The sequence below is a fragment of the Nelusetta ayraudi genome, unplaced genomic scaffold (genome assembly GCF_046127955.1).
Source record: "Nelusetta ayraudi isolate G7.1 ecotype Tasmania unplaced genomic scaffold, CSIRO-AGI_Nayr_v1 ptg000011l, whole genome shotgun sequence".
In the NCBI taxonomy this organism is placed as follows: Eukaryota; Metazoa; Chordata; class Actinopteri; order Tetraodontiformes; family Monacanthidae; genus Nelusetta; species Nelusetta ayraudi.
This window is the reverse complement of record NW_027466061.1, coordinates 4,520,861-4,537,665: the sequence shown is the minus strand read 5'-3', so window position 1 is coordinate 4,537,665 and position 16,805 is coordinate 4,520,861. Positions and strand designations below refer to the sequence as shown.

The window sequence follows — 16,805 nt, the reverse complement described above, 5'->3', positions numbered from 1 at the left end:
GTTGCAGCACATCCGCCTCTGGGTGTTTCCTTCCCTTACCCTGAAAAATTATCACAGTCTAGGGATGCATGTGCAAACGTAAATAAAGACTGGAGCCTCACGTCTTTAAATGAATTATACCCGTGTTAGGTCCAGTGTATTTTTCAAATAGCAAAGTTTTTTTCGAAGATATTTGAAATAGCCCCAAGGGAACTTCTCACTCATGAAAACATCAAAGCGTCAGAACTAGAGACGTCTTGAAAGGCATGATGCTTGTCTGTAATGTAATTGTAATTCTCTTTTTAAACGCAACAACAGAGAACACGCAATTTAATTTAACGCATGTACTGGAGGTCTTGCTGGGTCTTGGTCCACAACAGGAAGCATATCCAGAAATACTTCGTACTCAAAGGCACTTAAAATAATCATCATACAATGGATACCTGAGTAGTTTACAGTGGCAACACAACATGTAAGATGTTGTTGTTGTCGCTAGCAAGCTAACTTAGCCCGTATTTCACCTTTGAATTCTCAACCGCGTCGCCATCTTGCAAGGCAGATTTTAGCGTAGACTAGAGCGCCCAAAAAAGCATGTTAATGTTACGTGTTGCTTTGCTATATGCAAGCGAAGTGGACTCACCTCATATTTAAGAAATATTCTGATGGAAGAGAACGATATTCCCAACAGAATTGCGTTTCAGTTGTTGATTGTAAATCCGCGGTTGTGAGCTATGGACGACTCGGCAGACCGAAGGCTGCGCCGCATTTGTCGGTCGATGTCCTAGCAGCTTAAATAACAATCTCCCGAGGTAGTTAAATTCAGGAGAATCACTCACTACTTTTAATATTTATTTGAAAAACTAGAAAAAAAATTAATCATAATTGAGAAAGAGAAGGTTGCCGGATAATCGAAAATTAATATTATAGAATTAAGTCTTTATGTTCCTGTCAGGATATTTCGGTGTTCTGCTTTAATAGTCCCTTTGAACAAGGTAATAGTCTGATGTTTGTAATTTTCACTTTTTGAAAAACACTGATCTGTCTTAATCTATTTACCCATTAACACACTTAATTTATTTTGAATTCAAATTAACTTGAAAAAGACTCTGACCTCGTCCATTTAGTTGATTTTTTTTGTTTGTTTTGTTTGTTTGTTTGTTTGTTTTTTATTATTTAAATACGGCACATTCAAGTCAGTAAAATTTTATGTCAGTACTACAGATGAGGGTAGTCCCTTCTCTGTTCGACTAAATAATGATACGTAACGAAAAGAACTAGCATCTTTGAAATGGGAAACAGTCTGGGGCTCCTTTTGTAGACGTGGAACCATATCTGTGTTAGGCTCTTGTTCTCGCACGGACTGTTTATGTCGACGGTCAAAATAATGTGCGTTTCCCTGGGAGCCTTGATATTTTTCGTTGGCTTGGTTTGCATAAAATGCCTCTACAATCTAAAACGAGCCACTTTTGGAAAGACTTTAAGTCTTCTAATAAATTCTGCGTCAAGTCAAGACAAGAAGAGCATCGATATCAGAGCTCTCATTGTGACAGCACATCCGGATGATGAATGTATGTTCTTCGCGCCGACCATCATACGACTAATCGAATTGAATGCCAGCGTTCATTTACTGTGTTTATCTGAAGGTGGGTCAAAGTTTCTCTTTAGATAAGTCCCTATAATAATCGGGTTTTTCTAGTGGCATACTGTTATGTCATAATAGCCATTGGATGTAAAATGGCTTTAATCAAAAAAGAGGTAACACTTAATGATGATCAAATATTAAATAATAGTAATAGTAACTACCACTCTCTTTTATATATATATATATATATATATATATATATATATATATATATATATATATATATATATATATATATATATATATATATATATATATTAATAATGGTATAGGATTTATGCCAACAAGTTACAGCGAAAATGTGACTATGAATTCCTTCTAATCCAGTGATAGTTAAATGTATGGCTTATTTCTGTATGTATTTCTGTGGGTCTATTAACTGTAAAATAATGTAATAAAGTGCTGCTTTGTTTTTTAATTACAATTGTTTTATATTCATAAAAAAAACATCACTCATACAATTTTGAGTAGCATATTGAGGTAGTCACCATTTTAGTATGCTTTCCTAAGATTTGGGTTTTCTTCATCCATTCATGTACAGGAGACTACTACAGTCAAGGGGCTGAGCGCAAACAAGAACTTCTCCAAAGCTGTGCTTTGTTGGGTATACCAAACTCCAGAATCACTATAGTTGACCACAAGTAAGAAACACATTTTCAAAGTTTTATGTGATTGCTTGTAAGTATGAGCTATGGACAACTACAACTATGAAAACGTGATTAATGTGATGCCTTGTTTTGTGAAAGTGAGTCTAACACATGAAGTAGAATGTATGTAAAGATTAAAAAAAGATGTGCTACATATATACTGTACCAATAGATTATTAAATAAGATTTATGCAGCGTCTTGAACCAATCTGGCTGGCTCATAGTCATACACTGCCATAAACTCTGCTTAAATAATCAGGAAGTAAGGAAAATGGTATCCTGGTCTTTCCTCTTTGTCTCAGCTGCCAGACAGGACAGGTCAAGGAAAAGGGGACATGATACATCTCATTTGCTTTAGAAGGAATTTTATTACATTTGGCACAAATTGTGTATTTTCTCTACCTCTCAGGAGCTTGCATGTGGTCAGGGGTTAAATCAGGGTTAAATTGGTGACAATAGTCTTTGGTGTCCCTGCTCTAACATCCACATAGATATGTGTCTGTATATGTATATAGATATATATGTATATATATAATATATATGTGTATATATGTGTGTGTATATATATATATATATATATATATATATATATATATATATATATACATATATATATATATATATATATGTATATGTATATATATATATATATATATATATGTATATATATATATATATATGTATATATATGTATATATATATATATGTATATATATGTATATATATATATATATGTATATATATGTATATATATATACGTGTGTATATATACATATATATACATGTATGTACACACATATATATTTGTGTGTGTATGTAAATATATCATTTTAATGACAGTTCCAACCACGATAAATGAAATACATTTTTATGCTGAAAAAATAAACAGTACAGAAAGAGACAGACTAGTTGGTTTGTCAATGATCTATGTATTTAAATGATAGGATGTTCTAAAGTAAGCATTGTATTGTTTAATATTTATGCAAACATTTGAGCAAGGTGACAGTGGACATCCTGTTAGGCGAGTCAGCCTCTAAATGAATTATTATTATTATCATTATTATTATTATTATTATTATTGCTAGTTGTTGTTGTTCTGTTGTTTTTTAACTGTAAAGAGTAAAGCAGGCAGCAGTCACAGCTATATAATGTCTTTTTTGATAAATGCAACATTGATATAATGTGCTGCACTTTACATTTTTTTGGGAGAAAAGTTGCAGATTTGGGCCTCAAGTTTCAGAGACAGTTGCGGCAAAACTTGAGAATGGGGAACCCCCCCGTCCCTCCACCTTCCCTAAATCAATACTGCAGTTTCCCCTGAAAACTTTATGAGTTTCTAGGAAGCACAGGGCCTCCTACATGTGCGTCTGTACATGGCAGCTCACCACGAGGGCTGCATGAACCCTGACACTAAGCTGGAACTCACAGTAATAAGCTGGCAGTTTGCCTGAGTTGTCTGCCCCAGAGAACATTGTGTGTGCGTGCATGCGTGCGTGCGTGCGTGCGTGCGTGCGAGTGTGCGTGCGTGTGCGCGTGCGTGTGCGCGTGCGCAAGTATAGAATATAGCTGGACTTTGCTCTTAGCACTGTCTGCACTTCTGATGAACTGGCGTTGAGCCCATTTTCCCGTTCTGTGTATTCTGTTGTTTGCCCAAAACACACACCAAATCAGCACTTTCCTAGCCAGGCTCGCTCTCAACCTGCCTCTTCCTCTTCCCTGCCCCCCCCCCCCCCCCCCCCCCTGCCCTCGCTTGCTCGCCCCTCCTCCCATCCTCTCCTCATCCATGTCTACCGAGGCCAAGTGCCAAAGATTGTGGGATACGTTTTGGCAACACTCTGAGCACAGCTTATCTAGGTCACAGCAATCTGGCTTCGCCTCTGTTTGTCTGTCCATGGCTGACCAAGCTATGCTGTTTTCTCTTAACCCTCCCTGCCCACACAGAGCACATGTGCATCTGCACTTGTCCTCTCCCTGTTTCTTTTTTTGTTTTTGTTATTTTTATTGGACTTTTGTACGTGTTTGTATGAAGGGAGACGAAGATCCTGCCTGCTTAGATTTTTTAGAAAATCTAAACAGGCATTTTCAGAATTCACAAGTACTTCAAACCACAGTGGCAGCAATAGTTCATCACAGCACCCTGAGAATGAGACAAATCAGCTCTCTATACTGACCTGATTTTTTTTCTCCCCAAATTGGTGATGGCTGTCACCATTGCATGTCACTGCGCGAATGCCAACTTGCAGTTTAAAGCATCTAATTTGGTCAAACAGTCTAGAAAGCCACCAAATATATGCTGTTAGTTGGGCCATTTTAATGGGTCGGGGGTTTATGTTCTTTGTCCAGTCAGTAAGTGGAGCTTCGCATCTTGGTTGCCTAACAAGAAGTACTAATTAAACTTCAATGATGTCCAAATGTTGTACCTTGGCTAAGAGGTTTTCATGAGCTCAAAGTTAAGAGTTATGATCCTTTGCTGTCACTTCTTACCTCCTGACAGTTAAATTAGTCATTCTAGTGGATTTTAGTGAAGAGGTTGAGGCCAAATTGTGCGACTGCTTTCGACTCAAAGCTTTGTATATATTCCCATTCAGTCTTGATAATGAGCAGAAGCCTAGGTGCTGATTACTAGATGTGACTCTCGCTCACAGTCATCGATGACTGTGTCGTATACACAAGCAAAGAGGTAAAAAGAAATAGACTTTAGTGTTTCTCTTGAAAGAAAAGAACTTATGCGTGATAAAAACAAATCTTCAGTCAAAGTTTGTTGTGATTAATTCTATTAATGATATGCTATCTCATAATGCACTGATGCACATTTGTTGCTCACCAAGGTTTCACACCATTGTGCCTGTCAATGGTTGGTGATAACAACCTAACAACCATAAACAGCATGGGAAGTAGTCGTCGCACAGGAAACATATTCACATTTTCTTAGTTCGGTGTGTTGCCAGTGTCAACAAACACAATTCTTCTCTGTCTGTTTACTGCATTTAGATGCCACTGCTATTACAGTAGCTCAGCATCAGAAACGTAGCTAAAATATGTCAGGCTGCACCAGACATCATTCATGTTGCCAGGGTGTTTTTTGCACATTTGCAAGTATGTTGTGACTTTTTGTTATTCACGGTAGTTGATCCACTGTAACTTTATTTAACGCCGATTTCTCAACTTTACAGGTTATATTTGGTGATGACAGCTTTCTCACGAGGGGAAAGTGGGAATAAGCGGTGAATTCAGTTTTTAAATAGGATTTTCCCTTTAATGCTCACTGAATAGGACAGCTGTGTTGACAGTATCTGGGCCCCCAGTGCACGTTGGGGCCTTTGTGATTAAGCTCGATCTGAGCACGCTCTGCTGCCTCTGCACTTGCGTTGGCTTGACCTCTGTCTGCTCCCCGGACTTGTGCACACTGCTCGGCGCACAAATCCGGCTATCGCACTTCTTCTTGACATCACTCATCAGAGTGCGCCGAAGCAGTGATTCCTCATAATGTGATTCCTTCCTACCTTCCACCTTCTATCATTTCTTTCGCGCTAAAAAAAACCCTTTCAAATGAGGATTTTGTTATTTGATATGCACATTATGTGCAGGCTGCAGTCAGGAGTTGTTGGAGGCTCCAGCCGGGCAGTTAACCCGTGACTGTGCTTCTGTTGATACAATGGCCTCTGCAGTTCCACAACAGCAAACTGCATATTTTCATCAGACTAAATGTTTCTTTTCCTGAAGAACTAAGCAAACCCCCAACTCTCTGAATAATTTCAATAGTTGTAGCGTTTCCATGGTAAATAGCGTGATCTAGATGGTTGCTATCATGACCATTAGGACCCTCAGTTTGAACAGTGGTCAGCCCTTGAAACACAGATGGCCCATGTGAATCCACATAAAGCCAAATTTATTAGTACAATTAAAGCGCTACCACATTATAGCCGAGGTCCTCTCTGTACCTCCGCTGAAACATTTAATAAGACTGCACGGAGAGAAGTCTGGCAGTTTTCTAGGACTCTGGTCCATGTGACCTGACTAAACAAGCACGTGCACACTCGCCCCTCAGACACACACACACACAATCTCCCGGGCTCTCACTGGGCCAAAGTTCAACAACTGCATCCAGATGCCTGCAAGCAATTAGACATCCACATGCAGAGCAACGAAGGGGGGAGCTGTGGAGGTTACTCTAGGACATTCTGCAGTGTTGGCACGGCGAGGCTGACACTCAGCCTCAGTCGTGCTTGAAAAGGTCAAGTGTCTTTATACTGCGAGTTAAGACACCCACCAGCAGCAGCAGCACCTCTCGCTTGCACTGAAGAATAAATACAATAACGGGGGAAAATATATTGTTAATAGCAGACATATATATAGATTTCCCGCGTAAATCAAACAGAAATCTGCCATAGTTGTTTTGCAATATATTTGCAGAGCTTCACAAGCCCACACGGCACGGATCAGTGCATTCCATTCTATGACAGTTAAAAACTACACCCGTGCCCCTGTGACATAGCTGACCTCCCGGCCCGCCACCACACACAGCAGCCTGACCCTCACATCACTGGCAGCCAATAGATTTGCGATCTAATCCATCACTTCCCTCCCCATTGTTAGCAGCCAAAGGGGAGGGGAGCAACTGCTGACACCCTGAACTTCCATACAACAGCTTTGTGTAATCCTCAACTGAGTGACACGTTGCGTCAATGATCTCTCGAATTATCCCAATGCCGACCGGAGAGGTACAATTTTGCCGTTGGTTGTCCCGCTTTTTATCATGATACACCAAGGGGAGGCGGTCACACTAGAGCAGCTCCATTTTTAAACAAAACCCTCAGGACATGTGGGCTGTTGCCACTTGGTTTCTCTCCGAGTTCCCAGAGACGGATTTGAAATGCCCTTCTAACTTAAAAGAATGTATAAGTTCAAGTGGAACATTGAACAAAACCAATGCTTTATATTCTTGAATGGAGTGGCTGTCGGAGGCTCTTTCTGGTACATTTACTCGAGAGCAACTCTTTATTTGCAGGTGATGGGATGAATCTACCCAACAGTAGAGAATGACTCCATCAGAACGGCATTTCTCCCCATTTTCTTTACTTTGACCTGACTTTCAGTGTGGAAACAGGCTTCTACACTACTGCACTACTTGGTAGATAACAGCCTTTCTCTCTCTGCCCTCCAGGAATCTTCCAGATGATCCCAAAGCAGAATGGAAGGTCTCGCTTGTCTCCTCTCTGATTGCCAAGCACATAAGAGCTCACTCCTTCAACATGGTGCGCTCACTTTCCTCCCGAGCGGCAGCTGTTTTCTGCCATTTCCTGTTGACGCTCTATTCCCCTGTCGCTCTGCGCACTACTCCCGTGTCTTGTTTTGTTTTCGCCATATGTTTTGGCGCGACAGCTCTCCAGCTCGTTAACTGAGTTTCACCACCGCCTACATAATATTTTTGACAGCCACAGCCGCGGCATTCCGTCCAGCCCTAGAATGTGCTTTGGGCCCGACTCAAAATGAGGGGGAAATGTGTTCTAGAAAGTCTGGACTTCATATCTGTTGTCAAGCATAGGGATCTTTAACTGGCCCACTGCAGTTATGCACAATTAACTAATGGGAATGTGGCAAGAAATTTCAGCCAGTTTATCTCATCTAAGGCAAAAAATAGTCAGAAATGCAAAAGTAATTTGCATCCAAGAAAAAAAGCAGTCCTGCAGGGAAGTTGATTACACACAGCTGTGTTCTTCTCTCCTGTAGAATTTTTTTTTAATCAAAGTGCACAAACAAACAGACGGTCTCCACCCATCCTGTTAGCTCAGGGGAGCAAAAACTTGCCTAAAAGTGGACTGGAGAATAACAACAAAAAATGCTGCAATAATGAGCCTCGAGATCTAGAGGGAAGTTTGTTTCTAGATGTGACCCCATGCAAACCTGATTTTTTATATGCTAAGCCACCAGAAATCAAGATATGAAGTTTTACAAGCTACATTTAATGTGCAGCAGTTGGGAGCGTACTCCTAATTTATGACTTATTGCAAAGACGCAGTCAAATATGTCTGAGCACAGCTGGAGCCAAGTCTTTAGTCAAGAAGTCTTTTTTTTTTTTTTTTTTTTTTTTTTTTTTTTTTGCTTTGACCTGATTTTCTTCTTCTTCTCACTTGCTTTCTCTTGTGTGGAAGTGAGCAAACACAAACCGTTTTCTAAGTATCACTTGTAAGCTGCCAATTCTGCTCCGATCATATACTCACAAACCAAAAGAAAAATATCTCCTTCGCTATTTAGCTAAATTTATTTCTAGATCTCCAGATTCTGGCTTCACTCCTCTAACACAATGTATTTTGTTGTTTCAGGTGCTGACCTTTGATGGGAGTGGAGTGAGCGGTCACGCTAATCATATAGCCATTTATAAAGCTGTCAGGTACTGACTGAACTCTCAGACTTTAATTCCTTTTTATTTCCTTTTTTAATCCCTTCAATTGAAGACAACATTCCGTGAGATACTTTGTGTTTGTCACCCGTACGCAGACTGTGCAGCCCAATCCACCATCATAGAACGCCATCCAGAAAAAAAAATCAGCTCACATCATCCTTCACTTTTTTGTTTCCCCCATAAAGACACACACACACACACACACACACACACACACACACACACAGAAAACACACAAACACACACTGTGCTTTTCAGTGTTGCTCTTTTACATAGCTAAGAGGTCATCCAAACACAGTCCTCAGAGGCACTCGGCTTTGCTCCCAGAAAACAGCAGTAAATCCTGTCCCTGAAGTGGTGTAGTGGGAGGGCAGCTCTGGCTTGGACAAGGCCAACCAATCACATTAGACCAGACTTCTAGTTTTGAAAATTCGAAGAAGAAGAAGAAGAAGAAGAAGAAGAAGAAGAAGAAGAAGAAGAAGAAGAAATTTGCACTTTTAGTGGCGCAATCTTTATGTTGCACTGATGCATTATTTTCTCTGCCGTTCGTCATGGTCTTTTCCATCACTCAGCTTGTATGGCTGTGCAGCAGCCTGTGGGCCTCATCTGTTCATAAGATGTGAGCTCTCCAAATCACATCTCATGACTCCCATTAGTCCGGAACCCAGAGAGGCTGCGCACTCGATTTGCAGTGCACTAAAGGTCAGCAGATTGCTGATGGGTTTTGTTTTTGTCAACATGTTGCCAGCTGCACCTGATGGATTTGCAAGATAAGTGTGCTTCCACCAAAACTCCAAAACAAATTTGCCATTGAAAAATCTTCCCAGAGGAAAATTAAAAATCCTCTGATTGGACGTCGAGACCAGAAGGCAATTGTGTTGAACTTTCTGTGGTTTCTCAGTAATTTACTTAGTGTAATTAGTGTAACCGGTCTTCTAATCTGGGTTAAATTATTGGCACGCGAGAAGAAAAAAAAACCCTCTACTGAGGCCATTTCAATTTTTTTTGTTAAAAACAATCCCATCTGGATGTTTTGTTTGGGTAACTGTGTCTTTTTTTTCCCCCTCTTGCAGCCACCTGGCTTCCTCCGGACAAGTTCCCAATGGTAGGTTTAACGCATCAAAGATCACTGTATTTTCAGGTGTTATCAGTTTGGTGTTGTAGTTGCTCAGAAACTGGGAAAAAATATAAAGCACACTGACACCGAGTAAACAAGCTGCAACATGTTTGTGTTTGTTTTTAAACAAATGCTTTCATCACATTCCATTAACCAGTTAACTGCCGTAAACCTGCCGAGTTTACGAGGACGGTTGGTTTGTTGATATGCAGCGCCCTCTTCTGTTCAAGAGCGTTGTATATGTTTTGTTTCTCCGATTCACAATTTGGTCTGTTGGTGGCAGCATGAGGTCGACAACGTTGTCTGGGATACCAAAGTATATTGGGTGACAAATTGGTTTGGCTTTGGCTTTCGCTGACTTTAAAAATGAATAAATAAATGTTTTTAAAAAAAAAAAAAAACAACCTTGAAGACTCATGAAATAGTGCTGTCTACTCTTTCATTTTCTGGGACGTTTCCCCTGTGTGTTGTGGTTTGTTTGGTCATTTCCATTGTGTTTTTGTCTAATGGCCGGCTGGTATGCGGGCTGGTATTTTCACGAAACATCTGAAAGGAAAAGTAGGCCAAGAAAGGCGCAACATGCTCCGACAGGCTGTGATGCTCTGATTACTCTGTTGGTTGGGTAAACATTGATCAGGGCACACCCACGTGAGTGTTTGAGAAGAGAGAAAGATAAGACACAGGCAGAATAGGCGCCATGACGTTAATCATATGTAAGAATCTTTATAGGCTCCCTGTGCTGCCTGGGCTGGAACCGCCCATGCCAGTCCTGCATGTCAAAGGTAGCAGTAAATGCATTTTATTCAGGACAAAGGATCACTGGCATGCCATAAAAATAGGTCTTTCATTAGTAATTCCAGCAGAACTCCACAGTCACGTGACACCCGCGTTTCTCGTCTTACTGTGCTCTCAAAAGTAGCTGAAAGAAAATGAGGCCAAACGTGAGTGTGGAGGCCCAGTCTTTAAAGTATTATAATACCAAAACCGAAATTTGCGCCCATAATTGACATTTGATTTTCATGTCTTTATTTCCTTATTCTGGCTATATAAAAGTAAAGCATTGTGTTTGTTTTTGTGCGTGGCAGCCAACTAACAGCTAACTGCATCTCTCCCTGTTCACCCAGACTGCTGTCTGCTCTCCCTGGTGACTGTTGGCCTCTTCAGGAAGTATATCTCCTTCCTGGAACTCCCCTTAAGCTGCCTGCTGCCCACACGTCTCTGCTGCTGTGTTGGCTTGCAGGGCTACAGGCAAGCCAAAGTAAGTCTCCAGAAAGACTGTTTGTCAGCAGAGACTTTTCACTGTCCTCACATAGACATATATATAGTTGTACTGTCAAAAAAATAGCAGTAATGACCCATTGTAATTTTTAAATACATTTAAATACTTAAAACCCAGAGCACTGATCTAACCCAAAACTCCTCCTTGTTTTCAGAATGCCATGTTTTGCCATCGCTCTCAACTCCTGTGGTTCCGTCACGTCTACATCATCTTCTCACGGTACATGTTCGTGAACACGTTCCAGATAATCCCGCAAGGACCAAAGAACTTGAAGATCTATTAAAAGAATGTTTAATGCAGAGACATGGAATGTAAAATGATGTTGTTACTCAGCCCTTTTGGAGAAAGATTCTTGTGAACATGTTGAGAGCCTTGAAGCAAAACAGTGCAGTTGTTTTAAAACAGTTTAAGTGACAGCCAAGGAGAATAAAAGATTCAACTTTTCAACTGCTAAATACACATCTTCAGAAGCCCCATGATGGGAAAGTTATGGTAGTTCCTTTTTTCTGCCAAAGTTTCATAGTGTCAGCTAATTCCTTTAATAAAGGTCTTTTTTTTTTATAGAAGGACACCGAATCATTTAAATAATAGGGATTAAAATATCCCAGGTTTCCAGATGCATTACTGTTGATAGCATTAGGGGTCATTAAGTAAAGGACATCAGTTCGTCCTTTTGAATCCAGAGCATACAATATGAAATAAATGTGAAAGGCTGGATAAAAGAATCAGGGACACAGTCTATTGAAGTTTGCAACCGTCCTTGTTTGGTGTACATTTCAAGCCCCCTGATGTGGGAGAGTTTGGAAACCACTGTTCTAAAGGCTAACACTGTTTTGGTTTTGAAGCCTCAAAAGTGTTTTGTGGGCCGAGAAACTCGGTACCTAACTTTTCATTAATGTGACAATGTTGGGATAGTGAGTGAATTTTAGTCTTAAGATCATTACTATTATTATTATCATTATTATTTTAATCAAAAGCACTGATTGTTCCTGTTAGGTGTACTGATGCCTAACTACTTGTTTACTGTGGTAGTACGGTCAGAGTGGTTGTGCTCCTCAAAGTTTTCTCAAGCACTTGATCGGTGGAAGTAGGGTAACTGTTTGGATTTGATTAAAGCTGCTACTAATTAATAACAAACATGATTTTGGTGAAAGAAAAATATTTTATTTAAGTCATTACACTGTAAAAGAGGTCATGAGTTCTGATCAGTTGGTTGGTTTGCTCATCTTATCACAAACAATGTGTAAAAATGTACAGTATTTCCACTATACGGTTGATGATTAAAGAGACATTTAATTTGTATTTCAATGTTTTTCTCCTTTGTTTAGCTACTTGTCTGCTGCAGGTTTTGACATTGCTCGAATGGTCTTGTGAGCTTCCATGCTTTCTTCCCACTTCTCCCCACAAAAGCTGTCCACTGTGACGCTGCGGACTGTACCTGTGTCCAGGCAGTGTGGTGCAACACCTATACAGACAGCAACCACAAAAAAAGACGGATTGATGAGAAACGTGAACAGCTACATCATGTCATGTCACTGAATATGTGGGGAGTGGGGGGACATGACAGTAATCATCTATTCCAACAATATGGCACAGTGAGAGTCAGTGGATTGTTTAGCTTTGAATTCGGCACATGTTTGTTTGAAGAACGCACGTGACACATGTCACGTGCTTGGAGTGAGCAGACATACCGTATCCGTCAGGGTTGGAGCGTGGAGTGTAGAAACTTTGAACCCCACAGGTTTTACAGAAGGTGTGTTTGGCAGCGTGTGTGTTGAACGTGTATGTTGTCAGATTATCTGACCCCTGGAAAGGAAATGAAAAACAGGTTTTTTAAATATGTCAATAAATATTTTTTTGTTCAAATGACCTTTACTACCTTAAGTTCCCTACCTGTAAGAGTCTGAATTGATTTTTTGGAACAATGAAATGATGGTTTTGTTTCTTTGTGCAAATGCTACAACTAAAAAGAAAAAGACAGCACAGGTTATTTTGTGTGCAGTATCAAGACAAACATGGTCTAGCATACTGTTGGTGAGCCTTTTCTCATGTTCAAAATCATGTCATTTTCCTGTTTTTTCTGAATTGAATGATGCGTACTTGCAATGTAAAACATGAAGGTCTGGCAAACTCCAAACTTCAAATCTAACAGCACCACAATGGCAGCCGCCAGTATGTTTGACCAAGTCCATTCTGTCTTTTAAAAAAAGACACAACAAGACATAAATATAACTATCAAAACATGCGACTGTGAGTAGTCTTGAAAATTGATACCTTACTGCAGTCACGCTGATTCTGTGAAGCAAGAACCGTCCTTACAAACTGTTCAGATGAAACCAGTGTGACCTGTTTGTTACGAAAGCTGTTGACGTGGAACATAACAACCTTCCCTGGTGGTTCTTGCCCTTCCGGGGAAACATAATCATCTATTAGTCAAAGTCCATTTTAAAATAATCAGCCACGCAAAGCATATCATCAGAGCTGTTCAAAACTTGAGATGTGCAAATGATGTCAAGCAACCAACAAAAGTACCATTGAAACGTTCCTTTCACATGATTACATTTTTCTTGGTGCTCAACGAGGCCTTTGTTCTTTCCTAAAAGGCTTTTTTCCTCTCTGGAACATGTTGAGTCAAGCTGTAATTATTCAAACACAAGGTGGGGCAAAGTACAGCAGACTTAGAAAAACACATTCCCCAGTGGTTGAACTAGTTCAGGCACCCTGCTATGTGCTGGAAAGCACTGGCTCAGTGCATCACGCGTCTGGTGTCAGGTGACAGCACGCTGTTGGACTGTGCTAGGGAATTCTGTGACCTCAATATATAACTATATATAAATATAAGGATCATCCCAGCTGTATGAAATGTGTGACAGCACCCTTATCCAAAATAGACCTCCAGTGGGCCACAAACCCCTAACTCAGCATTTGCATTTTGATTCCATTTATATTTTAGCCGTCTGGTTTTAAAGTTTAGTGTTATTTAGTCAGTGCTGTTGTAAGTGTAACAGTGTTAATGAGTGCTTAAAATATGTCAGTGATGAAGTTATACAGAAATCTATTCCAATGCTCAATCCCTTTGACCTAAATCTCGAGTGGTCAGTATGCTTTATCAACTGGGTCACATCCCTCCTGGATGAAGGCATTTAACCCAGTTGAAAATCTTACCTTGTTATGATAAGTGTTTGCTATATCACGTGCAATATATATATATATATATATATATATATATATATATATATATATATATATATAATATATATATATATATATATATATATATATATATATATATATATATATATATATATATATATACATATATATACATGTATATATATATGTATGTATATATATATATATATATATATATATATATATATACATATATATATATGTATATATATATATGTATATATATATATATATATATACATATATGTATATATATGTATATATATATATATATATATATATACATATATACATATATATATATATGTATATATATACATATATATATATATGTATACACACACACACACATATAAAATGAATTAAGCACAAGGGAATTTGGCTGAAAAATAATGCGTGACTGTGCCTTTGAAGGATCAAAAGTCATTTAGGTCATGGTAGCAATATAAAAAAAAAAAAAACCTGGCCCATTTTAAGCTCTTGATTAGCTCTCACTTTCCAGCCTAAAGACTTCTTCTATTCATAAAAATGATGGGAACTTCCAGCTATTTACAATTTCCACAAGCTACCATAATACCCAGAGGCAAACTGAATCGGGTGTCAGAGTCAATTTGCTTCACAATACTGACACAGAGCACAACAGGTTTCCCCAAAATGCTATACTCTATATATTTTCAGAATTTGGAATATGGTTTAGGGAATAGATGATAAGTGCAATACAAAATCTAGTGTGGAAAAGCATTGTCATTTGAGAATGCAAGCTATCCTTTGGCCAGAACTACTTTACCCTGCTGTCACAACAGCTGGTGGCACGTTTACCAGACACGTTACCATCTGTCAATAGGCACTTTTAAAGCTAATCAGCAGGTTGTGCGTGCAGGTCTGCACCTGTCCAGCATGTGAGTTTGACACTAAACACTTACACCTTGATCGCTACTATCTCATTTCCACACTAGCCACGGCCTAAAAATAATTTCAGTATAATCCCAAACACTGTACATATTGGACAACTAACAAAGCCAAATTTACATGCTGGCATTCTAAACACCAAAACCTTCTACACACATTTTATTGGCAAGAAAAGAAAAAGTAATTCACCCTCCAACAGCCACACATCTTGCCCACTTGCAAGTTGACTGCACACATTGCGAATAGAGCAAAAGCAAATGCATAACTCAAGCTTGAGCAACCTGGCCACAGCAAAGCATGTGGACAACATGGCATGGTCCTCATAGATGCTTCTCAAGTCTTATTTCTCTTCTCCTTGTGCAAGTGCAAGCGAGCAAGTTACAACCATCAAATGACCAATGGCCAATTAAACGTGAGTCAAATTCAAATTATGCCAAAAGATTTACTCAAACACAAAAACAGAAACCTGTACCCAGGTGGCTCTGGACTTTCTTACAGTTGTGCACTACAGCCATGTAGTTGTACTTTAATCACATTCATTTTTTTTTTACATCTATATCTAAATCGATATGAACAAGATAAACTGGTTTATCTTTGATTCACCACAATGAAGTAAAGTCTAAGTTTAATTTCATAACTACAATAAGTAAAATCCTCATTATTATTATTATTTTTCTTTTAGTCATGCAATCCTTCAGGGAACAACTTTTAGTTGATGTACTTTGCTCTTTTTTAGTGGAAACCATACATAAAGGTTATGCAATATATGACTTTGTTCAGGGATTAAAGAGTTTCAGCTCTTTAAAAATTTGTCTTTCTTAAATTGTTCTCGGCCAAGAGCCTAGATTGAATTCGAGGTTAAAAGCTGCAAACGTTTTGCTACGGTATGTCGGTCGCTTCTTCACGTTATATGAATGTTATATGTACATACGAATATATTTATTACAAAAGAAGGGTCGCAGGTCAGACCGCCAGTATACAGATAAATGTAACCTTGTTGTTGCGAATTGAAATAGCTACATGCATTGTCTGTTGCTCTGAAATTGTATTCAGCGCGAAAGGTACATAGTTCGAACTACTTCAGCAGGTCTTCACTAGATACAGCAAGACAACACAAACCTCCCCGGCATGCGTTACATATTTTCAAACATTTACCTCAACGGAAAGAATAAGCTTCGGTTTGGATGAAGCGAAGGTAAATTAAGAGACCAATCAAGCCGACGAGCATATACTGTTAGATATAGTGTAATAATTAGTCACACAGTACAGTCTCTATAAGGAAATGTTTTCGATGATAGTCATCCATAATTCTCGAAAAAGTAAGGCGTAAGTCATGTGATAATGACAAGAAATTCCTGTAGCACAGCAACCAATAGATGGTCAAACAAACAAACCTCCAATCCAATCAGAAGTCGACAACGGGTGTTCCTGTTGCTACGTTGGTTCTCGAATTTTCTGGAAACAGTGCGGAAGCATATTTGTGTTGTTTAACTTTTTACAAATAAGTTTTAATTGCTTGTAAATTATTTCGTTTGGTAATGTTACATGCGCGAAATAGCACAAAACAAAAACAAATACTCTGTTAAAGAGTTATATTCAAATAAACGGGGAATAAACAGGGACTACGTTTAGCGCGG

At 39.1% G+C, this 16,805-nt stretch overlaps 2 protein-coding genes across 16 annotated transcripts in view; one reads left to right on the top strand and one right to left on the bottom strand.

The window, feature by feature from the left end:
• ncor1 (nuclear receptor corepressor 1) overlaps window positions 1-754 on the bottom strand; it is a 43,789-nt gene extending 43,035 nt beyond the window's left edge. For all 13 annotated transcript variants that reach the window (XM_076020174.1, XM_076020176.1, XM_076020181.1 and 10 more), the window contains exon 1: window positions 620-754. The gene's annotated coding sequence lies outside the window, so the exon portion shown is untranslated. The remainder of the gene's footprint in view (window positions 1-619) is intronic.
• Window positions 755-844: 90 nt separating this feature from the next.
• On the top strand, window positions 845-12,363 carry pigl (phosphatidylinositol glycan anchor biosynthesis, class L). Of its 3 annotated transcripts, XM_076020192.1 has the most exons (8): window positions 845-971; window positions 1,486-1,622; window positions 2,163-2,262; window positions 7,433-7,523; window positions 8,592-8,659; window positions 9,745-9,776; window positions 10,913-11,046; window positions 11,222-12,363. In XM_076020192.1, the coding sequence occupies exons 2-8, from the start codon at window positions 1,550-1,552 to the stop codon at window positions 11,348-11,350; spliced, it is 627 nt and encodes a 208-aa protein (XP_075876307.1). In that variant the 5' UTR covers window positions 845-971; window positions 1,486-1,549; the 3' UTR covers window positions 11,351-12,363. The 3 variants fall into 3 exon arrangements, with proteins under 3 accessions (XP_075876307.1, XP_075876306.1, XP_075876305.1); XM_076020191.1 differs by lacking the exon at window positions 845-971 and having other exon boundaries at window positions 1,129-1,622; window positions 10,913-11,036; XM_076020190.1 differs by lacking the exon at window positions 845-971 and having other exon boundaries at window positions 1,129-1,622.
• The last annotated feature ends 4,442 nt before the right edge of the window (window positions 12,364-16,805 follow it).

Excerpts from the sequence above, each read along its gene's own strand:
- pigl (XM_076020190.1), top strand. The coding sequence starts at position 1,346 with ATGTCGACGGTCAAAATAATGTGCGTTTCCCTGGGAGCCTTGATATTT. Across the intron at positions 2,263-7,432 it reads ATCACTATAGTTGACCACAA|GAATCTTCCAGATGATCCCA; the intron begins GTAAGAAACACA and ends TCTGCCCTCCAG. Across the intron at positions 9,777-10,912 it reads CTCCGGACAAGTTCCCAATG|ACTGCTGTCTGCTCTCCCTG; the intron begins GTAGGTTTAACG and ends CTGTTCACCCAG.